This window comes from Drosophila pseudoobscura, chromosome 4 (assembly GCF_009870125.1).
Source record: "Drosophila pseudoobscura strain MV-25-SWS-2005 chromosome 4, UCI_Dpse_MV25, whole genome shotgun sequence".
Classification (NCBI taxonomy): domain Eukaryota; kingdom Metazoa; phylum Arthropoda; class Insecta; order Diptera; family Drosophilidae; genus Drosophila; species Drosophila pseudoobscura.
In genome coordinates this window covers 26,075,973-26,101,118 of record NC_046681.1, presented here as the reverse complement: position 1 = coordinate 26,101,118, position 25,146 = coordinate 26,075,973, and the positions used below count along the sequence as shown (strand labels likewise).

The 25,146-nt window shown below is 42.1% G+C and overlaps 1 protein-coding gene and 1 pseudogene across 4 annotated transcripts; one reads left to right on the top strand and one right to left on the bottom strand.

Annotated features, from left to right (window-relative positions):
• Window positions 1-380: 380 nt before the first annotated feature.
• Window positions 381-17,809, bottom strand: LOC4817496 (dnaJ homolog subfamily C member 7-like). 4 transcript variants are annotated; one of them, XM_001356879.4, is made up of 4 exons: window positions 17,270-17,809; window positions 2,231-2,683; window positions 1,307-2,151; window positions 381-1,237 (listed from the first exon to the last, which is right to left on the bottom strand). In XM_001356879.4, exons 1-4 carry the CDS (start codon window positions 17,398-17,400, stop codon window positions 1,155-1,157), a joined length of 1,512 nt encoding a protein of 503 aa, XP_001356915.2. In that variant the 5' UTR covers window positions 17,401-17,809; the 3' UTR covers window positions 381-1,154. The 4 variants fall into 4 exon arrangements, with proteins under 4 accessions (XP_001356915.2, XP_015036296.2, XP_033235147.1 ...); XM_015180810.2 differs by lacking the exon at window positions 17,270-17,809 and adding an exon at window positions 11,807-12,024; XM_033379256.1 differs by lacking the exon at window positions 17,270-17,809 and adding an exon at window positions 6,825-6,889.
• Window positions 17,810-19,211: 1,402 nt separating this feature from the next.
• Window positions 19,212-22,583, top strand: LOC6903122 (protein 5NUC-like; annotated as a pseudogene).
• The last annotated feature ends 2,563 nt before the right edge of the window (window positions 22,584-25,146 follow it).

Below are 25,146 nucleotides of genomic sequence, written 5' to 3'. Positions count from 1 at the left end.
CCTCCGTCAGATTTTTGAACAGTCGATAGTATCGATAGGATCATCGACACCGGACTAGGGCTGCAAAAAAACGTTGAATGGCGCCGATTTCAAATCAAATTTGAAGTAAATGGAAAATAAAAGCAAAAGTACTCCATACTCCATTCTATGTACGGCAATAATAAAAACCCTTCTGGCACAAAAATAGTTATATATATGTATATATATAAGGCATTGTTTGAAGCAAAAAGCCGACCCCTTTGCTGATGTTTGTGCACAATCTCTATGCAATCCAGAACTTGGATACTCCGCTGCCCGCTCAATTCAAGAGACCGTGCGTTCCATTCATATTTTGCTCTGTATGTCTTCACGTTTTTACAATCCCAAAATATACACATCCATTACTGGTTGATTACGATTTTTACTTGATGCCCTTCTGCTTCACATATAATTCTCTCAATTTATAATTACATCAGAACTAGAATTAAACTGAAATCGCTACAAAGTGTATGTCGTTTTGTTTTGTGTGTGTTTAACATCGTTTTTGTTTTGTTTTGTTTTGGTTTTTTTTTGTGGTGTTGATTGTAACTTAAAAATACAACTTAAGTGTCTGGCTTAAAGATTACAAAATAATGTTGGCTACACGATAAGGCCTACGCATTGTTTAATTATTAATAAATCAGTTATTCCTCTATGTAATTTGAATGCACAGACGCACGCACACACGCACAGGCACGGCTCGCATATGGCTCGCCGGGCCAAAGAACTCTATATAGGAATTTAGTTAAATGACACACATTCACAGGCCTCTCGTTTAGTTTTGAAATATTTTGACATATATTTGAAAATTTTGTTAAACTGTTTGAATGCCACCCTACAGCTGCAGTATGTAATAGGAGATTAAAACTAACGTTTACAGTGTGGGAAACAATACACTAGAAATTTGCTCTTTGTTCTCTGTTCTTCCGATTTCCCCATCAAACAATTCAGTTCATAAACATGCACAAAATCTGTGTTCTCTATGCGGATATATGCGGGTATATGGATACTATGTATGTAAAATAATTCAAAATAAAGATTCCCATTTGTGCGTGGATCGATCTGTTGTTGTGTGTCGCGGCGCTGGCCATCGTGGAGGCAGAATGTGAGTGGTCATCGCTGATGTGGTGTTCGGCCTAAAACTCAAAGTTGAAGGAGGCATTGCGTCCGTTTTGGTATTGGAAGAACGACCGGAACATTTGATTCGGATCAAAGTCAGCTGAAAATGAAAACATAGATAAATCAGTATACCGATGGCCAACAAAAATATATTAGATGGGAGACATACCCTGCTCTTGCTCTTCAATATCCTGTCCGCTGTCGTATCTCGCCTTCTTGCGCGCATCTGACAGTATGGCATAGGCCTCGCCCACCTCCTTGAACTTCAGCTCCTCCTCCTTGCGCTCCTCGGCACTGCTGTTGGCATGTCTGTCCGGATGGTGGACCAGTGCCTTCTTACGGTAGGCCTTTTTAATCTCATCCTCGCTTGAATTACGCCCAACCCCCAATATCTTATAGTAATCCTTCCGCTTTGATTTCTTCAGGGCAAACTTGGCATCGCGCAGCAGTCGCTTAATCTCAGTGGTCTTCTCCAGGTTGAGGGCCGTCTCATAGTCGGCCACTGCTTCCTCGAACTTCTCCAGATCATTGTGGCAGCGGGCCCGAAGCAGCAAGGCCTTCAGATACTGAGCATTCAACTCCAGGACGCGGCTGCAATCCGCCACTGCTTCCCTGAGAGCTCCAATGCGAGTGTTGACCAGTGCCCGATTGTAGAGAAGCTTCGAATTGATGTCCTTGTTCTGCTCATCGATCTTCAGAGCATCGGTGTAGATCACATGCGCCTCTCGATACCGGCCCGACTTGAACAGCATGTTGCCGTTCTCCTTCATTTCCTTCAGCTGTTTGCACTTGCTGCGCATCTGCTTCGACTTGTGGTGGTCAGGATCGAGGGTCAGAGCGCGCTCAAAGTGCAGAATACCCTTCTCAAGATTGTCCGTGTAGTAGAGGCACAGACCGCGCACATATATGGCGTCTGCAGAGGTGCTGTCCAGCTTCATCACGCCTACGGCAATGTCCAAGGCCTCATCGCAGCGTCCCAGATAGGCCAGACATTCGGCCTTCAGGAGACGATAGCTGCAAGATACAGGGTTCAAAGATCAAAGTTAGTTTCTCGAAGGGATCGATCTGTGATGTGCTAATCGAAATACTTTACCGAATGGAAGCTGGTGCTATCTTCAGGGCACCATCCAGGTAGTAGACCACGTTCCGATAGGACTTTGAGTCGTAGTTGGTCTGTACAGTCGTCTCCAATAGGCGGAGCTTCTGCGCCGCTCGCTGTTCGGCGCTGAGAGCCGTACTCTGGGCATTCAGCTCTGCCACCGTCTTCACGGCCTGCTCCGTGCCAATGATGTCGCCCAGCGCCAGGCAGCACTTGGCCACACGTACGTACGCCTTCTCGAAGCTTGGATCGATTCGGATGGCGTTGCGGGCATCCGTCAGAGCGCTATTGTAGTTGAGGAGCATCATGTAGCAGGCAGCCCGGTTGCCGTAGTACGCCGCCGAGTCGGGGCACAGCGAGATGGCATCCGTGTAGAGTTTGAGCGCATTCTGATAGTTTTGTGCCTTGTATTGATCGTTTCCCAGTTTCTTTTTCTCTTCGGCAATGCTGCAAGTAAATGGAAATGGAAAACAGTTTCAGTCTCTGGTCAATCCTTGGGGCTACACAATGAAAAGGAATCATCAGTCTCAGTGTCTGCCCCACCCTCTTGAGTCTATATGTAATTTGAATTTTTAATTTCATGTCGACTAAATGCCGCGGGGGCCCAGTCAAGAAAGCCCAGTTTCAAGAAAGAAATATACAAAATAGAAGGAAAATGGCACAACGAAAGGCAACAGGAAGTAATCCGCTTGCAAGCGGGCGACGTCTTTTAGTAGGCACTGTGGCACAAGAGTGGTCGAAAAGTGTGTTGCACTGTCTGTTCCATGAATGTGTAAATATATTGAGTTTCATTTATCCTTTCCATTCATTACTTTCCAGTTCTTTCCACTTTTGGCGCTCTCTCGTGCCACTGTGCGCTGCTGGGGAAGTGCAACAACCTGAGTCGGCACTCAAATGGGGCAAGAAATTATGGCATCACAATGGCCGCCAATAGGGCGACACTAATGCGGGCGCCAAAGAATACCAAAAGCCAAAGAAATATCCTCATCCCCCCGCCACCCCCACCCTCATCATATTTGGAGTTATGCCAGAGAGAGCGAGGGAGAGCGAGTGTTTACTGTACTTTTTCCCCATAGCATTGTCGCCGGGATTACACGGCATAAGTGCTTTATGCCCCACGTTGCTGTTGCTGTTGCTGTTGCAGCATTGTCGCCCCGTTGGTTATTTATTTGCTTTTGTGGTTTCGGTTTCGGCTTCGGTTTCCTTTTCTCGTTTTGTGTCCCATTAAAATCCATCGGGGATATTACAAATATTGAGGGGGTTTTCTTAGTTTTATTCTGCATTTCCTTACGAGTATTGTCCTTCTTTCAGAGGCTATTCTGAATGTGGCCTGCCCCCGAAAAAGTGATCAGTTGCGAATCAAGAATTGGATGAAACTCCTGGGTCTTCTGCGAGCTAGAATTTTGAACCAGCTCCGATCTGTAGTTCTCTTCCGATCCAGTTCCCGTATAGTTCTAGTTCTGCGAACTATCGGACGATAATTAATATCGATACTTAAATACTCAAACAACCTAATAGATCGACCATCCTGCAAATTAGATCGATCTCGATCCTAAATATGTAATTAAGATAATCCATCAAGAAAATGATCAATTCAGTCGAATTCGGAATTTTGGTTGTACAGTGAATCATTAGGAAAGAAAATGCCGCTATTGCGTGTGAATAGAGTACAGCAGAGGCCAGAAATACAATCCCATATGCAAACAAAAGATGGTAATTATTATTTGCATTTCTTCGAAAGACCACGCCAGACAGGAGGCAAAACTGTAGAAAAGAACATGGGGTGGTGGGTGGAATAGGCTGTGGCCAACAAGGGGTATTTGGCATTTTTTTCAAGTGTTCAGCACAAAAGTTTTAATTGCTGCCATAACTTGGCAAAGCGGTCGCGGCCTGAACCGCCAAATGGGAGCAATGCGGTGGGTTGTAGATGGGGCAAAAGGGAGCTGCATCCAAGGAGCAAAAGAGAGGTAGAGATTCGAGCGAGCGAGTGCGGCGGCAACACTTCAAGTCAACAGCAGTTTGCATAACAATTAGAGGGAGAGAAAACCCATAAAAGTCAAAAATTCCCTTGCGCTTGATTGGGCTGAATTTTAGAAAGCCATTTGTTAGGGCCGCCACTCCTGCCCCTCTCCTCACGAGCTGCAGCCCCAAAAAGTAGGCAACGCAGCGCCTGAATTTGCATTTAAACTTCAATAAAATAGAAGCGGAAAAACTTCAAGAGAACAGACAAAAACCAGTCCTATAAAAAACGGGAGGATACCCCGCTAATCAGGGTTATTTGTCGTAGAAAACGTGTCTCTACAGAGAGGACCATCGTAGTGAAATCTGATAGATTGGTAAACAAATCCGTACGCCAAAAGAATATCTTTCGAAGAAGAAATCTGACAGACTTATGGTTACCTTTGCTCTTAAAATGGTCGAGTTTTCAGAGGGAGATTCAGAAACATGGAATCCGTGATAGTCAAGAGCTTATGGTACCAAAATTAAAAGATGATTGTTTCCATCGATATTTTAATTCCGTAGAAAAGTTACACCCACTCGTGGTTTATGGCTTAAATCGAAAACAATATGCCTTTAAATTCCACAACTGTAGGGTAGCAAAAAAAAAACCTTAAGAGCTGATTTAAATTAACCAGAGGGAGAGAGAGGGAGACAGGTAGGGGGTCATAGTCAAGGAGTCTACGAGAGAGAGAGAGAGAGAGAGAGCAAACCAAAAAAAAAAAAACACCTGAAAGCGCTGGCTAGATAAATAAAGCGTAAAAGGGGAAACCGCGGCACCTGAACGACGGGGCGGGCACCGGCAAAAAGTCAAAGAACCAACAAGAGGGAATGAATGCCAAGCATGCAATGCAAATTTAAGCATGTACAGATATGTGTACGTGGTGTGTGTGTGTGTGTGTGCGTGCGTGTGGGGAAGAGGTGTCGGTGCCCGGTGCCGCCTTCAGGTCAAAGCAAAGTTCAATGCGCGATAAGCGGGAAGGTGACCGACGACAACGACAGCCAGAGCGAGAGCGAGAGCAAGTCAATGCAAGAACATTCGAGCCGTATCGTAACTATGAATGAAAGGAATGACACGAGAGGGAATGCGAGTGTGGGAAGGAGCAGGAAGAATGTCACTGAGTAAGGGAAGAGGCAACGGGAGAGCGAGGAAGACTGCCTGTGAGTGGGAGTGTGGGCAGAAGAAATCGAATGTGTGTGTGCGTGTGTTAGAGATGGTGGCAGAAGATTGCATGTGGAAGAGAGGGAAGACAATACAACAAGTGCAGGAGGGGGAGGAAGACTGCGAGTGAGTGCGGGGAAGAGGTAGAAAGACTGCGAATGAGTGCGGGGGAGGCGGAAGAATTCAATTGAGTGGGAGAGGGGTAAGTAGAATTCCACTGGGTGGGAAAGAGGTAGAAAGACTACAAGATAGTGCAAGAGAGCGAGAGAGTTCGAGAAAGACTGCAACCGAGCGGGAGAGAGCAACTGCACTGAGAATGAACGGTAAAGGAATCACGTCTACGGGTGAGTGGAACAGGGACAGAGAGAGAGGAGAGCAGAAGGCTAGTGGAATAATCATTTCCTCATGAATATGCAACTCTCCCAATGAGTGCGCGAGTGTATGCGTGTCGTGTGCGTGTGTGTGGCGTGATGACAAAACTTTTCGCACAAAATTGCAAGTGAGATGACGACATGTGCCAGTGGAGGAATCACAGCGGAGGAATCATGCAAAATAGATTGTCAAAAAGTGCCAAAACTTATCGGTTAACTGCAGCTTGATGGGTAGTTTTTGATGCAAAACGCGTCCTCTCCTACAGTGGGGGACATCCAACCCCCTCCTGCCAAGTGACTTCACGGAAGAGCGTCAAATCTATACCCTCTATTAACTCAATTCCCATTCGATATGCGATCTTTCGCTGTACCCATGTGTTCCCACACTTGAGCATACTTTTTGTACACTTTCTCGCTAGAAGCTCTCTAGTTTTAGTATGATAATAATTGTCAGCAGGGGGTACTCAACCTGGAATAGCAATCCAAGGCCAAATTGGTCACCGAACTCGTTGATTCGACGACCTCCATCTTGAATCAAATAATAGCAGTGGGTTGTAGCCAAAATTCTCCGTTGTTCTTAGATGTTATTTGCTCCTAGTTGCTACTTCCTACTATTTGCTCCTTAAACGATAGGTTTCAAGACTCTCTCTTTGAACATAAAAATTTTGACAAGTTTTGACTTTTAAAAGAAAGCACAATAGATATAGATGAATAGTTTGCGTAAGACAAACCAAGACTTAAGAAACAAAGTTCGAATAGATTGGAAATTGGATGATGTGCACAATTTAATAAAGTTTTGGGGCTAACTTCACTCCCTTAGGGATAAGAAACCACCCAAAATTCCACTCCTTTTTTGCAATTTTCGCTCCGAAAAGTTTTCCTCAATTTATCAAAATATCCTAATGGGATATTGGCGCTGCCATTTGCATTCCCCATTACCGGCCTGTCGCATCAAATTTGCGTTGACAACAAAAATAACAACCCAGGCAGGGGAGGTAAAATCCAACGAACCAACGAACCAACCATTTTCCGACATTTTCCGGCATTTTCTACTCACCGCGGCAGAAATGTGAATTCCTCCGAACTCATATACAATTTATTGAGCATGGATCGAGGGAGCGGAGTCAGACTTGTAATGGTATTGCTCTTTGGCATAAAAGTTATATTCAAAATCGATTGGCTATTGGCTTCTAGTACAAAATATCCCTCGTTTCGACGTGGACCCTCGTCGACCTCGCAGACGTCACATTAATTACATTATCTCTCATGCAGAGTCACTTGCACAGCAGCAGCCAAGAGGTTGGCCAATTATTACACGCTAACGATGGCAAAAACTACGACAAAATACAGTAAGTGGCTATCAAAAGACTATTTTAGCGAACACTTTGTTATGGGCTGGTGGTCTCCTCTGTGGCAGTCAACGGAAGCGACTGATGTTGATGTTGATGCTGCTTGCTGCCTTCGACTGCCTGCCCCAGCGAAGATTTTAATGCAACGGCACGTCGTTTGGCTACAGAGAATTCTCTTCTGTCTGTTCCGCACAGAACGGTGACCCAGCCAACAGCAATGTTGCCCCGGCATTGCACAGTAACAGCAGCAGTAGAAATTCCTACCCGTCGCGACTGGTTGTTGCTGCACTGTAATTGCAAAGAGCGTGTAACTTTACGCTCTCTCTCTCTCTTCCACGGAGAGAGAGAAAGAGCACAATTCGCGCATGTGAGAGAATGTTGGTGATTGGGGGGGCTGTGGGGGATGCCTCTCTGCAGGTGGCTCTAACCATACGACTGTCAGACAATGCCATTCTTCTTATAGCATAGCATATATTTGTTGGTCAATAAGAATGAAGGGATTACTCTGTATGGAGGGAATTCGAGGACTGAATGCTCTTTAAGGTATAAGATCATTATATAAAGGATCTACGAGAACTTTACCTTAAATGCAGGAACCATAGGAAGTACTGTACACTGTTTTTTCTTTAAAGAACAAAGAGCATGACCGAGAATGCAAAAACAAAATATGTACAGTGTGCTCGTAATCGAAGTTTCTTATGCCATAAATTTACAGTATTAAATATTCCTTAAGGAAACAAATTTGATGGAATATATTTACCAAAATATTGGTTTCAAAATTTCTTTGCCATTATTTTTGTACTAAATATATTCTTCCATTTTGGGAGATTTTAAGCTTGAAGATAGAATGTCTATTTTTGTAAGAGAATTGTTTTTCGCTTTTGCAATACCAATCTTTTTGGGGAATTGTTTATTTCTTTCTGTATTTATCTGAATTTATTGTAGCGTAGAATAAACGTATATATTTGATATAATTTCCCTTGTGTTAAATGTTAAACATTCCTTTGACCCGACCGACAGACACACACAAACAGCACGTTCTTCCAGTTGAATCGTTGCCCATGCCCCATTCATCGTTAAAGTCAACAAACCCTTTTTCGGAGGGCATATCAAATAGTTTGCTCTCATCACAACAGCAGCAGCAGCAGCAGCAACAACAACAAGCTTTGGGAGGAGCAGCAGCAGTAGAAGCAGCGGACATGACCTGCCACAAGTTGAAATTGCTTGCCACAGATACCCACCCGCTCACCTTCGACCCATGCCCGTCCCCCCATAGAGTGTGATTCACGTGGACCACGCACAGTAGGTCAAATACGGGTTGTTTTTGTGGGGTTCCCCCACTCAGCAGCGTAAACCGGAAACGCTGTGCAGACATTATGGCGACCGAAAGTAAAGGAAAGCAAAAACTTGGCAGAAGAGCCAAAAGCCAAAAGCTGTCAAGGGCTTAAGTGAATAAGGGAAGAACTTTCCAATAAATGAAGCGAAGTGAAGTGAAGTGAAGAGGAAAAAGGCTTAAGTTGAAGACTGATAGGGGATAGGGGATAGGGGAAGATAGATACTATAACAAAGTTAATGAACCCCCAGGAATAAAGAGAAAGTTTTTAGAACCAATTGTTGGCGATTCGAAAGACTTTAGACATACAAAAGAGGAGGCTCCATTGTGATCTCAGAGACAGCGAGAGAGAGAGAGAGAGAACGAACACCAAGGCAAACAATATAAAATACATAATTGATTGTTGCCTTCCCCATCTGCAACACCATCCCCCACTGTCACCATCATCGTCATCGCCACAATCATGGAGGCAGTCACATGAATGCTTGCATATGGATGAGTTCTCGTGTTCTATTGACACTTGCCTCAATTGAATTTATGAGGCACCAGTTTTGGGTCGTTGTCCGACCCATTATTGCTGTTTGCATAGAGAATAGAATGGAGAACGGTTAAGTTCTCCTCTCTTGTTGCAACCCCTTTCTCCATTGATGGAGGTCTGTTGCTGCCCCTCTTCACTCCAGGAAGAGCTCTGTTGCTGCCCCAAACAGTTGTCAGTTGTTTTACTATTTATGGCACATACAATAATAAAACTATATACATACACATGTCATTACAATTTATGACCTGTGTAGGGAGTATCGTATCGCATCGTATCGTATCGGGGGGCACGTGCTTAAAGTGCGATCAAATGGGAAATTAGCAGATAAGTGGACACAGAGTTCGGTCAGATTGTGTTTTGCGATGGTATGGTTATTATGCCGTAGGGGGAAAACAGATGTGCCTCTGGTTATAAATAGATCACAAATCAAACAAAGAACATTTTGCACTTGTGAAAGATGTTTTGGGTATGTGTTTAAAGAGCAGTTTTATGAAGCAAATCGATTGGGGGGTGTCATTTCTAACGAATAGAGTGGACAAAGCCAATAACTGAAGCTATGATCATTTTGGTTATTGTAGGGGAAGGGTGGATCGGTTAAGAGAAGAGTTTTTAGAACGATATCTGGAATATTTAGTATTTTTTTTTTTATATACATATATTGTGCTCCCCTACTCTCTCTGATTCTCTCTCTGTCTCTATCTTTCGCACACAAAGTAGCTGAGTAGCGGGTATTATATTGTCGCGGAACGTGTGCCGCGACCAAAGTAATATCTACGAAAAGCTAAAAGATAAGGTACAAATTCATAGACAATATTCATACAATAAATTCTCCACCACTCAGACATTGTATGAACACATCTTCGATTCTAGATCTGCTTCTTCTAAATTTTCACAGCTTAAGGAAAACCATAAATCATACGATGGCAAAGGCACTTCCCCACAATGAACACAATTTTTGGAGAGCATTCCAACAGGCGATGCTGCTGCATCCTATGCAAAAGTGGACATCACAATCGACTATAACTCTTGACTGGAAATGCATTTTCTGTGTAGCCTTTGGGGGATAGCCGGTTGTAGTTTGGGTTACGAGGGGTACTGCACCCTTGTGAGTCATTTGTCTGCTACTGCAATAAAATGCATACAAAATTTAATGCTTCTGTAATTTAAAATGCAATCTGCACCGCCCACAGCAACAGCGGCCACAACAACGGGTGGCACACAACACAGCAGACAAGGGGGCATAAAAACATTTATGTCGGGGCAATAAACGACACACCCAACAAAAAAAAACAAAAAAACGTAGCAGAAAACCTAAAAGACAACAGAAACAACCAAAATTATAGTGCGGTAGCGATGCATTGTACATATTTTTTGTCAGCAAAGAATTTTGTGCTTGGCGACCCCAATGTGCCATGTGCCATATGTGCCGGGCCGCAGCCGTAGCCGTAGCCGTAGCCGTATGCCGAGGCATTTCCTAGCCAAAAGTTGGGGGCACACATGTGCCAGCAAGCAGCCAAAAGGCCAGTGGATACGACAGAGACCAACTAAAAGCTCTCCCCCCGGAGTATGGGCCAGCAGAGAGAGGGACGGACCCTCTCCGATTTGGCAGCGCCAGTTGCTCTGACATTTTAAAGAGATTGAGAAATGTCGAAAAAGATTTTTTTGGTGCCTTCTGCTTTCTGCTTTTTTCGTTGCAGTCTATTTATTTGCCTTGATCGGAATTGGTCATTGCACTTTACTCTGGGGGGTTCGACACGACAGACGGCGAAAAGTGTGTGAAGGGCAAAGGCTCGTTGAGTGCTTGAGTGGGTCGGATCTATGATTCATCCAAAGGCATGGGAATTGTAGAGTTTGGCATCCAATGCTGAGGTGTACGCAAAAACTGTCGGTACAGTCGACGCACGTGCCTTTTTTTTTTGGCGAAGAGAAGGCCCAAAGTATCTATGAATAAGGAGTGTACCCCTCAATAAATGTTTTGGGTACACTTGAACTCTAATTATCTTCTTTTTGTCGAAAATTTTTGTGTTCATTAATTTATTCTAAGAAATTTCTTTATTAATATCTCAAATTACACCTTATCGAATGTAGAAAATATACCAAGGCAAAAACATTTTAGATAGTATATAAAAAAGGGTACATTTGTGCCCAAAGTGGGTGCAATACCACGATTGAGTCTTTTACAGATTTTCTTTTATAAAGCTATTTTATCTATGTACTTGTCTGTACTTCTGTGTTTCTTTTCAAAATTGTCTTAATTTGTATTAAATGATAAGTCTTATCACAGCTATTAGACCTTGTATATGTATATGTTGTTGTACAAAGATAAGGCTAATATTTTAACAAAGAAAACTTGTATCACGAACAATACGTGATAAATACCATAATATTTGCTTATAAAAATCACATAGAGCACATTAAGAGTCTTGTGCTTGAGATATTTATTATTTATTTAATCTTATTTAAACCATTTCAATGTTTTATTCTGCCAATTTGTTTATAATTTGAGTGAAGAGAGAGAGGGATAGATAGTACAGACAAATGAATATGCAAATACACCCTATAACCCAGAAAGGAACAAGTACTATATATATGTATGTATGTATTTGATTTGCTTTGCACTCTTCTATATATCTGTTTCTATACACAATTTATATCATTTCGTGTGGGTTTTTTCTTCATTCTTGCGGTCTCCCTTTCGTACTTTGCTCGCTCTTGGGGTTCTGTTTTACTTAGCATTTGGTTTGAGTGCGATTAAAAAAAGAATCATTTTGCAATTTGAGGAAAAAGTACACCAACAATTTTAACACAATAAAACTTACTAAAACATTGTAGTTTGTCTGCGAGTGCGATGTATGTGTGTATTTTATGATGACAGCTATTTATACACTCCTTGGTTGATTGATGATATTCTTTTTATATTATTTGATTCATTGACAGATTTAACACAATTTTGTTGCGGAATTTTTGTGGTTTGATAAGAAACTCCAACGAAATGCAGCCGCAGAAAAAAGCTCGCAACCAACACACGACGACGGCCCCAACGCGACGACGTCGATCGACGACAAAAAAGCACTGCAGTCGGGCAGCGCTTGTGCACTGAGCGGCGGCAATGGGCCGAGAGACAAAGAAAGACAGAGAGAGGATCAGCTGCAGCAGCAGTTGTTGCAGAGAGCCGCCACCGTAAGAATGCAATGGAAAGACGTTTTTAAAGAGGTGACTCCCTCTCTCTCTCTCTCTTGTCCGCAGTGAAACACCAATGCTCGCGAATCGTAAGAGAATCTCTTGCGAATGCCTCACCCTATTTAAATACCCTTTGATCATACGAGAGAACATCAAGAAGAAGATATTGCAGTGAAAAAGTTTATAGCATATAATAATAGACTGTAATTACGTTGGTTAGGTTTTTGTTAGGTTAGGTTAGGAACATGTGTGCATTACACTGGGATATTATTCATTTAAAAGCTGTGGAAATTATATATCTGAATCTATAACCAAACATCCACCAAAAAAATCACTCATGTTTCGTCATATTCTCTCAAAAGTTATTGCACTCTCTCTCGCTGCTCTCCTTCTGCCTTTGTTTCTGTAAAAACAATTCCATTTATATTTCCCGTTTATATAAAATACGTATAGATTTATAGACCCCATATACATATACACCCCTTGTGGGAGGCGTGTCATGGATGGATGTAACAGGCGACATGTACAAGATTCCGCATTGTCTGCTGCTTGACAGCTTTTAATTAATGTTTTTTAATAAAACCAAAAATGGATTTAATGTCAGTCGAGTGGAAATAAAAAGCAGGAAGAAAGTTGGGGCTGCAGTTAAGAGTCAAGGTGGATTCACATGATGAATAAGAAGAGGCAATCATGTTGGGAGAGAGCTAAAACCACAAAACAATCAAAATTTGATCCAGTTCATAACCGAAATTTGGGTCAAAATACGAAACCATTTGGAAATTACAGCAATTTGAAACTGCAACAATGTAAATACCTTTGCACCACACCCTCCCTCCGCCCGCAGCAAGTGCAATTGAAAACCCGCAAAAAACAAAAAACGTAGAAACAAAAACCCAGTGAAAGTGCGGACAAAAGCAAACAAAGCAATTAAAAGCCACAGAAGCAACAAGTGCCATAATAAAACAACAAAAGTTAATCAACAACAAAAAAACCAAAGCTTCGAAATTAAAGAGAAACTGCAGCAAAAACTGCAGAAGAGTAGAGATAACAGAAACAAAAGAAAACAAAGAGATACGCCAGCCTTCCAGTTCCCTTCAGACTTAGCGAGTGTGAAACTGTAGCTGTAAAACTGTAAACACTTGCTGGGTAATTTACAAGGCTGCCGACAGCTTCGCCTTGGGGCAGAAATGGCAACCAAAGTGGAGAGTGGCATTACGCAGTCTACTGTCTTTACGCTCTATCTCGCTCTCCTTTATTGCTATCCCGCTCTTGCTCAAAGCATGGCTATAAAAGCGAGCTTCAAAGTTCTCCTTACTCTTCCACACTCAAGGCAAAGCTTGAGCGTCATCCTATCTCTCTCTTTCTCTCCGCAAAAACCTAGCGGTAAAAGCAAGCTTCAATGCTTTTAAGCACTTGTTGAACAGCTCAACGGCTAGTCAACGGAATCCTAATTAGTGTATTTTATGTGCAAGCCAGCTTTTGCCTCGTTTAGCCAGTACTCAAGAGGAGGATGCAGCAGACACGCTGTCGTCTGGACAGGTGGATCAACTGGCTCCTCGATAAGGAAAGACGGGGCGACGGCACTCTCTCGGCTGGAGATGACAGCTGGCTCAGATCTATGGGGAATCTGGTTTCTGTCTGTGGGGAAATTGAACAATTTTCCCAGTGCATTTAACTAAACGTTTATGATACGATGAGTTTTCAAGTGCAATTAAATTGGCTCTAACTAAATGGAGTTTCCGGCTAAGATAGATGAGTTTTTGCAGACGATCCATGAGGTGCGAGGAAAGAGTATTATAGAGGGTATGGTTACAGTTTGAAAGAAAGATAATTGTAGAATTTCCAAAAGAATAGATCATCATAGTCCCACATAGAATGCCAAATATTATTTCTTTCTATCTTTCATGACCTTGTACCACACAATTCTCAGCCAATTTGGACATTCGCAAACATCTCTCGAGACATAAACCCATTGTATAACATTAAACTTAATTGAAAAATTACTTGACCAAAAAAACTGAAATACAAAATCCCCCACGAGTCACATAATTACGTAATGCCACCAGCCATAACTATTGTCTTCAAGTAAATGCCACTTCAACAAAACATCCCACAAACATCCGTCCACAGCCACTCAAAATTGTCTACGGACCGATCAAGAAGTTACCAAGTGGCTTTGTGCTTCTCTCTCTCTCTATTCTCTTCTTTTTTTTTGCGTTAGCTCTGTTTGGGCCCGACTCGAATCAATAATTTAATTGACCCACTTTGCGCCTTGATTCGAGCAATAACTTTTCGAGAGTGAAGCTAATTGCTTAGAAGGCTCTGGGCTCTGGGCTCTGGGCCCTGGGCCCTGGGTCTGGTTTGCGTTTCGTGTCGATTGGGCAAAGTTTAGCCATAGAAATGGCAACATTTTGAACAACAACAAAGTGAAATTTGGGTTAAGCGTAGTCCGCGCTCGAAATGGGGTTGATGGCTCCCGCCCGTCTGAAGCGTTGGCAACTTTGTTGATTTACGGTAAATACTCGGTAGTAATAGAACAAAGTGCAGCACAAACTGTAGTGGAAGTTTAGTTTCAAGAACAGTAACGTAACTTTTCCAAGAGAACTGGGAAAACTGTGATTAATGCTGCGTTTCGAAACAGTTGAAGGTCGTTTGTGGTTTAACAAATTTTCCATTTCGAGTTAAAGGTGTGTACGTGGCAGCTGATTCGGAAGTTTTGAGTGGCATATGAATTGATTGATTGCTCTTATTTGGCTTCAACGAACTAGTCATGGCCCGAATGTGGTCAAAACGAACAAAACTTGGCCAGAAACTTCAGCATAAACTCTGTTCTGAAGTTGCTTCTGCTTCAGTAAATCCCGTTGGGCATATATCGATGCCAATGCCATGTTACCGTCACACAAAGGACAGCTGTAAAACCAAAAAAAATTTCCATGTAATAATTCCAGATTTCGCTTGGATTCCAGATTACCTTTGCCCTTTTTCGAGTGGGACCCACCCACATGACCTTGCTCTTGCCAGGCAGCCAAAGCCGACACTCCACCCCGTTTCTATAAATAGATAACAGCGTCGTATGCAGCTCCCTCTGACGCACGTAGGAAAACGAAAAATCAATAAAGGATGCTGCCTGCAGTGCAAACTCCCAAAATGCCATCGAAATTTCCCCATTTATTCGTATCAGGGTCAGCATTTCTAATTGGCAACAGGTTGAGTCATCAGGCTAGACTTTTAAACGGGTTTCCTCATCATCAGTATACACGCAAAAGTCTCCCCAAGATCATCATCAAGTTTCCAAGTAAAGTGTGAACAAGAAATGTACATATATTATACATATGTATCTTCTCTCTGCGATGAGTCAGGGCCACAAGTCAAGAGAAATTGTATTGTTGTTTTGCGAAAATTATGGAAAGTCCTTGAACCCTAACGAAAGAGTATAGAGAGAGAGACAGAAGCCCACATAACTAATGAAAACTAGATAATTGCTGAAGGCCTGGGCCAAAAGCAACGCTTGATGTGGCGCTTTGGGTTCATTCACATTCGCGCTTTTTTGGCCATGTTTGTTTGTGTGGGTTGGAACCAACTCCGGCATTGTCTTTGCTCCAAAGAGCGACTCTGTCCATGACTGTATTTGACTCTAGGACTGGTTCATGTCAGTTCTTTCGTGTGTTGTCAAAAGTCAGACCATTTAATCAATCTGAAGCAATCTTATCTATCAGAGTGCTTCGCGCTTGCTCATGAGCAAAAACAACAAAAAATGACGCAAATTCTGTTTCCAATGGGGAAAAATCACCGAATAAATAATGTGGAATTGCCTAAAATGCATTTATTTATTTACCGCTTCAAGAACAATTCCAATTGCATACAACACGGAAACGAAATAAAATCCAAATGCAAATAACAATTTCTATTGAGTTTCTATTGCTTTGCGATTCGTGCCTTTGTTGACAGAAACCCAGGAAAAACGTAAATGAAGCGTGGCGAAGACAAGTATATAACTGTTTATATTGGCCAGTTCGCAGAAAAGGTGCGCAGTTTAAATGTTTAACGAGATAAGTGCTTGGAAAAATGTACTCCTCACTGCACATGATTATCGTTTCTTTGGCTAATTTTTGGTACTAGAAGGGCTGGTATTGCTGGAACTAACAGCCGCGCTGTCCGCTCAAGGAATGTTAAGACTAAGGATGGCAAGCTACAATCTTCCCCGTCGGGTCCCCTTGCATGCGGCGTTAAACGGGGAAGAAATAGTCGAAGTCGAAGGCATCAAAGCTGGCCCCGCAGAAATCAGAGGAGGAACATTGCTGTGGCTTTCGAACTGATCGTAGCTCTATCTGTTGTTCTTGAACTGATTATAGTGCCCATTCTGATGTTACTCTCAAACTGTTCAGTTACCTGACTGCAGAGGTGTGGCTCTTAACTGCTGACGATCTGCAGAGGTGTGGCTCTTAAACTGCTGACGGTTCCCATAATGATGTGCATCTCAAACTTACAAAATACGCAATTTTGTGAAATCAACTAAAAATGTTAGTCCGCAAATATATCATTATTTCAAAACGTTGAATTTAGAACGATTTGATATCAGAAAAGCTGAAAACTCTTGAAGTGAAACAGTTTGAAGTGATACAGTTTGGCAAATACGGCTTTCAAACTACAGATAAGCGTAGGTTTGGCGAAATTCAAAATTAACGGCCCACACACACACACAAGCAGGCCCTGTGGAACAGCAGAAAAAAGTAAAACTGGTTTGTTTCCAACAAGAACAAACCAAAACGCAGCCACACGAGAGCGAGAGGACAACAGTAGGAGGGGCTGTTGATGCTGCTGCAGCTGACGCTGGGCGTGTGCGTTGGCGTTAGCTTTGACGTCGCTGCTGACGCTAGTTTCTACGTTTGGCTGCCCATGACCATGCAGTCGTCCGTCAAAAAGCAGAGACAGATAGTGCAAAAGAGAGAGAAAATGAGAGGGCAAGAGGGGCAAGAGGGCGAAGCAGGGGCGATAGATTACATAAAACAGCCGTGCTAAAGACAGAACGAAAACTCACACACACAGACACCTCGCGCACGCTGTTATACAGTTTTAGACTCACTGGGTACAACTCTACTTACGTTTCCGCGTCCTTGGGAACAATCTGCTCCGCATCGACAGTCTGCTGCTCCGTGAGCTCCACGTCCATATCAGAGGTCGATTCGGTTTCCTCGCGTTCGCTGTCGCTAATCTCAATGACTTCTTCGTCCATGCGGCTCTCTGGCTCCAGCACAGCAACACCAATGTCTCCCAAGCTGGCGCGTTTTTTTGTACGTTTGTTGGTTTTGTTAATTTTACACGTTTTCCACGGCTCCCCTCTGTACTTTTCTTTTTGCGTCAGTCCTCACACCTTTGATACGTGCCCGTGTTTGCCGTTTGCCTGTGTATGTATTTATTTCAACACGCGCCCGCGATAGACGATTTCCGCTGGTTTTTTTCCACTAATTTTTTTGTTTGTACTGCTGCAGCCGTAGTCTTTTCTGTATCCGCGGGTTTACACAATTGTAGAGATACTCAGTGTGCCTGCATTATTTATTATTATTATTTTTAAAATTTGAGACGGACGACCAAAAGACAAGCAGCGTGTGACCGCGGACCTATAGATAAAATATTCGGTCTGACTCTCAGAAATATACCAAACTATTCCGTCTCATTTTCTAAATATACCATAAAATATACTGACGAATTATCCGTCGTACATATTTCTTTTTTTTTATATTCCGTCAAATATTGTTATCTAGATAGAGTCCTCAACCCTTGCCACATAATATTATTCGATTAATGATTCGATTTGCTATTTGACTGGCTTGTTTTAAATACTTTATTTGTTTGCCTGCTACAGGGTTTGCTTTGATTGTTTTTGCTTCAATTTTGGTGCCTCAACCTCAACCGTCTCGTATGTCGATAAAAAGTCGAGCTTAACCCACTTAACCCCGCTCTATTTAAACAGTTGAACAACTTGAGGTAAATGGCGGCAAACATTACGGATTGTAAATTGTTCTTGTAGATCCATGCCATCTTTCCTCTGAACTTGAAAAAAACCACGATATCTTTCACCTGAACTGCGCTAAAATTATTCCATTTTCATTATTTTCGGTGGAATATTAAAATACCCCCTTGGCTTGCAATGGGTTAATCGATCTCTGCTGGACAGGATCCTCACCCTGAACACAATTTTAACCGTTAAATAAATCAATTTTCCTACTAGACCGGCTAATTTCAACAAGTTTGTTTTATTTAAGGCTTTATTACTAACTACATTTTGATACATAGTAACTACATATTTATGTATTTGAGCATGAAATATAACGTAAGTGGTATTATATGTTACGTCGTTTCGTAAATGTTGCCGGTATTTGAACACTTGCCTGTCAACCGTCAGTAGAGACAGTTGAGTACCCTGTTTCCTTTGAAGTCAAAAATTCGTTGAAACGGTTTTATAACAGAGACTGACTAGTTTCTGCATTCAGTGGAGCCTCAGATCACAAACATTTTCAGACTTCTATAATATGTATACTTATTCCCAGGGCATGCGGAATATTGCTCATTCTGCGCCCACGTTGCGAGACAATTTCGCTTTTTTCCGAAATAAAATATATGATGTTATATTGATTGAATACGTAAATACACATATGTTAATTATACTACAAAAAATATAAAATATTACAAGAATAAAATTGCACATTTGTATCCTTTTTGTAGGCAGGTTGATTCTAAATCATATACATATTATGTATAGGCCGTCGGTTCTGGACTTCTTTGTTTTTTATATATCTAAGAAAAAATATACATACAATACCATTCCTCGAGCATCTTGAGCGCAGATCAGCTAGCTTCCCAAAATGCTGATCGAGCATTCCATTCTCCCGTTTTAGTAACACACCATTTATCTAAAATATTCGAATAGGAGTTATATCTTCATCCTAATACAGTAATCGTATTCATGGGAGATTGCAGTAAGGTCACTATTATGGCTTTTTGGTAATTGGCACGTGTACCTGCATCGTAAGCTCTTCACTTACACTACACTCGAACGTACGCACACACACACTGTTAGTTCAGTGTGCCGGAATAAATCGGTTCATATGACCGTACAACAGTAGCAGCGCCCGACATCGGTAGTCCATGCTCAGTGCGATTTTAGACACTGCAGACAAAGGTTGTATCAATTTTGATCGCGCATAAACAGATTATTATTATAATCATTATAAATTAATAATTATTATAAAAATCATTCATCATTCCCGACCACCGTGTACCCATTTCCGACGCAATCCGCGTAAATTAATAATGAGATCAAGAAAAAAAATCCGACCTTTTTTGTGTTACCCAACTGGAATTCCAGGTGCAAAGCGATAATTAGATGGAAACCTGTAAAAAAAACGCGCAGATTTTGAATATATCGCCTAGAGTATACCGAACACAAGTGAATACTAGTATACAGTAGGTTTTAGTAAGTAAGCCCGCATCTGGCAAATGTTCAGGCTTTGATTAACGACATCCATATCGGAAGCTGTGGCTATTAAAAGTATATTTGTATGGGTGCTAGTATAGCAAGAGCAAGTGAGATTATGTTAAGTGATGTCATTAAGGGCTCTGCATATACATATATATATGTACATATATGAAATTAAAATCTTTTAAATGCAACACGATTTCATGCAGATTCACAATTCCATGGCCGCAATATTTTGTCAGTTGTTGAATGGCCAGTCCTAGTAAACTATTAGCAAGCCTTAAATCCAGATAAGTTTATCACTCGGGTGGCTGCGAAAAAAGATATAACTATAATTAGCTACTCGCAAATAGTCTGATCTTAGAGCAACTAAAAGCGGAACAGGGAGATTGTCGTCTGCCGAGACGGGCACCCAATACGATATACCCCCGAAATCTGTAGATAATAGTTTTATAAACGAGAAACGAAACTGTTGACTAAACAATGATGTACATACCTACCATTAAAGATAAAAGGAACAGTTACAAATTAGCATGCTTGTGTTAAAATAATGAACATCTCCACTCTCATTCCCTGGCAGCTAAAAGATGCGAGCACACTGGGTTTTCTGCTTGATTGTCATTCTCCTGGCCTGCCGTGGTCAGGGGAATCCGATTGAGCGCAAGGCAAAGGTGGCCACGGAGTTTATCATCCTGCACAATAATGATATGCACGCCCGGTTCGAGCAGACGAACGTGAACAGCGGCACCTGTTCCCAGGAGGACGCCAACACGGACAAGTGCTATGGAGGATTCGCACGAGTGGCCTATGAGTGAGTAGGAAGAGTCTATATCTGGAACAAGCAGCTAATATAGTCCTCATCTATAAGAGTGAGGAAGTACCGCCAAGAGGCGGCGGATGGAGGAACACCTGTCTTTTACCTCAATGCTGGGGACACTTACACGGGAACGGCGTGGTTCACCATCTTCAAGGACAAGATCGCCAGCGCCTTCCTCAACAAACTCCAACCAGATGTTATTGCAAGTGGAGAGCACAAGATCTGCTGAATCTGAAGATTTAATCTGTATTCTGAATGTTGTTTTTCCAGTCCCTGGGTAACCACGAGTTCGATGAGAAAGTCGAGGGTCTAATACCCTTCCTTAACGAGGTCAACTTTCCCGTGGTGGCCTGCAATCTGGATCTTAAGAATGTCCCCGAGTTGGCTGCCACCAAAAATTTGGTCCACTCTACGATCCTGGAGACGCAGGGCACCAAAATAGGTGTTATTGGCTTTTTGACGCCAGATACTAAGAGGCTAACTGTCATGATGGATGTGGAGTTCTACGAGGAAGTGGTTTCCATTAAGTGAGTCTGATCTTGACTTAATTTTGACTATTTTTCTAAACTAAATTGATAGAGATTGCGTTCTGCGTTGTCACTCCGTCTGAGTCAATTCTTCTTTCCAATTCTTTAATTCCTAACAATTCTCTCTGTTGACAGCGCTGAGGCGAAAAAGCTCAAGGCTCAGGGCATCAAGATAATCATTGCCTTGGGTCATTCTGGATATCTGAAGGATCAGGAGATAGCCAAGAACTGCCCGGAAGTGGATATTGTGATTGGCGGCCACACCAACACTTTCCTCTACAATGGAGCCCAACCCGATATAGAACACATCGAGGGTCCCTACCCCACGGTGATCAAGCAGAAGAGCGGCAAGGAGGTGCTTGTGGTGCAGGCTTATGCCTATACCAAGTATCTGGGAAAAATTCATGTGCAGGTGGGTGCCATAAATAACGCATAAGGTAAATCGGGTAATTCTGTATATTTCCAGTTCGACGCGGAGGGGAATCTGATTGAGTTCGACGGAGCACCGATACTGCTGAATGCCTCCGTGGCACAGGAACAGGATCTCCTGGACCTGCTGGAGGTGTACAGACCCAGCGTGATCAATCTGGAGAAGGCGGTGGTGGGCCACTCGAAGGTCCACCTGGAGGGAAGCAAGCAGGTGTGCCGCGACAGGGAGTGCAATCTGGGGAACATGCTCACCGATGCCATGGTCTTCAGCAGGGTTCGCGAGGAGCAGGGCGGCGACTACTGGACGGATGCGGCAATCGCTATTATGAACGCAGGCGGTTAGTCCAATGCTTATGTGCCCCATTTATTATACTTGAGTTCCTTCGACTTGCAGGCATACGCAGCTCGATCGAGAAGAAGTTCGACGGATCCATCACTGAAAGCGATATACTGGCCGTCCTGCCCTGGAAAAATGATCTCTACATATCCCGATTAACTGGCAAGACGATACGCAATGCCCTGGAGCACGGGGCGGCTGCCCGTGGCAAGGACTCGGACGGGCCCTTCTTGCAGGTCTCCGGTATCCACGTGGCCTACGATCCCAGCAAACCCGAGGGCCAGCGTGTCCTGTCGGTGCAGGTTCGATGTGCCGCCTGCCGCATTCCCACCTATAGCGACCTCGACGATGCGGCATTCTACAATGTGATTGTCCAAGACTTTCTGTTCGACGGCGGCGATGGTTATGTCTTGAAGGAGGCCAACAACACCCAGCATCAGCGCTTGCAGAAGAAGGACAGTGAGGCAGTGAAACAGTATCTGCAGGAAAGGCAATACATATATCCGGAGGTGGAAGGTCGCATCATATTCAAGGGGAGCTGCTAGTGGACTCCTGGCCTCCGCGTCCCTGCTCTTGTTCTCCTCCTTGGTGATGCGTTTCCTTATTTAACCATTTGTATCTGTTTTTAATCAGCTGTCACCCAGCTGGCCCCATAGAGGCGAAAGGCGGTCCAAAATCGCTTTGGAACAATGATTGAAGCAGCTGGTGGGCAAATTATTCCCAAAAATATCGTAGTGCCATTCACGTGAGCTTTTGCTCACTGATCAGTGATTTTCGATTTAAAATTGAGCAATTAAATATGAATTTAAATCCAATCATGTCTAACAAATTGGTAGTTCCATTACTTCATATGTACTCGTAAATAGGTCTATGGATGGTAAAAACCGTGGCTGCAATTTGGGGCTCTACAAATTAAGGGCACTTCGGACGCTTGAGATTGATTTGTTACATCGAATTTGGCTAATACAATTTCAAATATACAAATATATATATTTAAAAAACCCATTGACTGTTTAGGATAGTGTTCCATAGACTTTGAAGATAGCTCGATAGATGCCGCTTATAAACCAATGGAATTCCACAAGGTAGTCGCCTTCCGGAAAGGGCAATATAGCTGTTGCTTGATGATTGATAATGCTGGTAGGCAGCTTATCGACAAAAATATAGCCCTGAACGTAAATGGGGATTATAAATATAGAGTATAAACGTGCTGGAAGGATCAAAAACTCACATTGTAGGGACATGGGTGGCTAAAATTAGTGCTGTTTCCAAGAAAGCCAAAAAAGTAATTTGCGACGGGATTACCCCTACCATTTTTCATGAATTTGCAACCATCAACAGTGAAATTGTAGAGGAACGGCTTGTAACCACTGAAGCGTTTGAACATCACACAATTAATCTAAAATATACATAAATATTCGTATATGTATATTGGGAAATATATATGTTGTTGATAATAGAGTATTCGCACCTTTGCATTGGTGATGGGTTGTAGTAAGTTCACTTTTACGGATAGATATTTGTAGGTCCGATTTATTGACTTCAGATTACATTGTTCCACAGCACAGAATTCCTTATCCACACAATTGCATTTGAGGTTGGTAAACTCAAATTTGGACGTGATCTTGTAAATATTTCCACTGATTAAACGATCATTATATGATATGTTGTGTTGCTGGTACATACTTCAATGACCAAATAAAGGATCACTAAAACCTGAATCCAGTTCTGCTTAGGGCACATGTTAAGGTTTTGATGGTCCAACGAAAACTAATGCTATATTGGAAGCTTTTTTGGGAAAACATGAAATCGATACTGGCTGATCAATAAGTACCATTCAAAATTGAGCAATTAAATAAGTAATTAAAATGAATGCTAAATCGGTTAGTGCGTAAAAGTTACTCGTAGACATACAATATACAGTATTGATCATTACAAAACCGGGTAAAGTCCGTGAAACTTTCAGTCATGGTATAGATATCCTGACATTCTTCCATTCATTCTTTCAGATAACGAGGAATCGGGCAGTACTACTGGAAAGTATTAGTTGCTGTATTTGTACTTCTAGATTGTTTAGAAATTTGAACTTATGCTTTTCCTGCTTTTGATAGTCATCCGGCCAGAAGAAGCCGTGCAGCAAGCCAGCCGCAGATGTTGAATGGAATCAAAACTGGCACAATAGAAAGCAAAGGAAAGGATCATTGCTGTGGCTTTCAAACTGATGGTACAGTTTCAGAATTATTGCTTTAAAACTGCAAATACCCTGAGAGACAGCTGGCGACGAACCGGCATTTAAATACGAGTCATAGGTGGCTCGCTCTTGATCTACATAGTATCTACATCCCTACTACATCAGAATGTAGATTTACGGGCTAACGACATAATTCCGCTTTTTAACGAATGCCATCATATGGGCGCGCTTTTTCAAATTTGAATTATTCGCGGGCAAATATTGACACGTTCTTTGGAATCCGGTAACAAGAAAGAAATATGGACCAATTCAATGCGAAAAAAAATTTAATTTGTAACCGTAATGGCGCTTATAGGAGAATCTTTTGATTTTTTAAGTGATTTAGTATCGAGAAATTGCAGATGGAAGATGAAGGATAACTTTGTAAGTTGATCTTTTCTATTTGCGTTTTTATTTTAATTTATCAATATTACAATAACTTAATGCTATTAAGGTAATATAAATAATATATAATAACACCTATAGTACTCTGCCTGAAGAAAATTAAGCCAAGGAAAATAAATCCAAAGATAAATTTGTACACACCATATGTGTACGTATGTATATGATCTATTCAATAATCCCTCCAATCGATATAGTCGAATATTTCAAGTAAATGTCTTGGAATTTCATATTTACAATCAATTTATTATCAAATTTGCGCTGTCATCAATATTGCACCATCAAAAAGAGAGAAAGAATGAAATGCAGAGAAAGAACAGAACAGAACCCAAAACGATTGTAAAAAGAAAAATCCATACATTCCATACATATATAAAACCATTATGTACAAAGACATATTCATATACATAAACATACGTATATATATATAAATATATATAGACGATACCCATACATGTGCAACTCTCTGAAAACAAATGGAGAGAACAACGAATTCCGATTGGTTGGGGATGGAATGGAAATCGTCAAAAGAAACGCAGAAGGAAAAAACGAACAAGACAAATAATAGAAAAATGAGAAATGAGCGACAGAACGAAACGAAACGAACACACCCATCGCATTAACGGGACATCCAGTAATACATTGTATATGCACACACACACCCAGATACACTCCAAGCCTCCAACACACACTCACACACACTGACACTCACGGACACAGATATATCCACCCACACACGTGGCAAAGGTGCGAGACAAGG

Coding starts and splice junctions, on each gene's coding strand:
- LOC4817496 (XM_001356879.4), bottom strand. CDS start 17,400: ATGGACGAAGAAGTCATTGAGATTAGCGACAGCGAACGCGAGGAAACC. Junction 2,684..17,269: donor GTTCCCAAGGACGCGGAAAC/GTAAGTAGAGTT, acceptor ATTTACTTGCAG/CATTGCCGAAGAGAAAAAGA. Junction 1,238..1,306: donor TATTGAAGAGCAAGAGCAGG/GTATGTCTCCCA, acceptor TTTCATTTTCAG/CTGACTTTGATCCGAATCAA.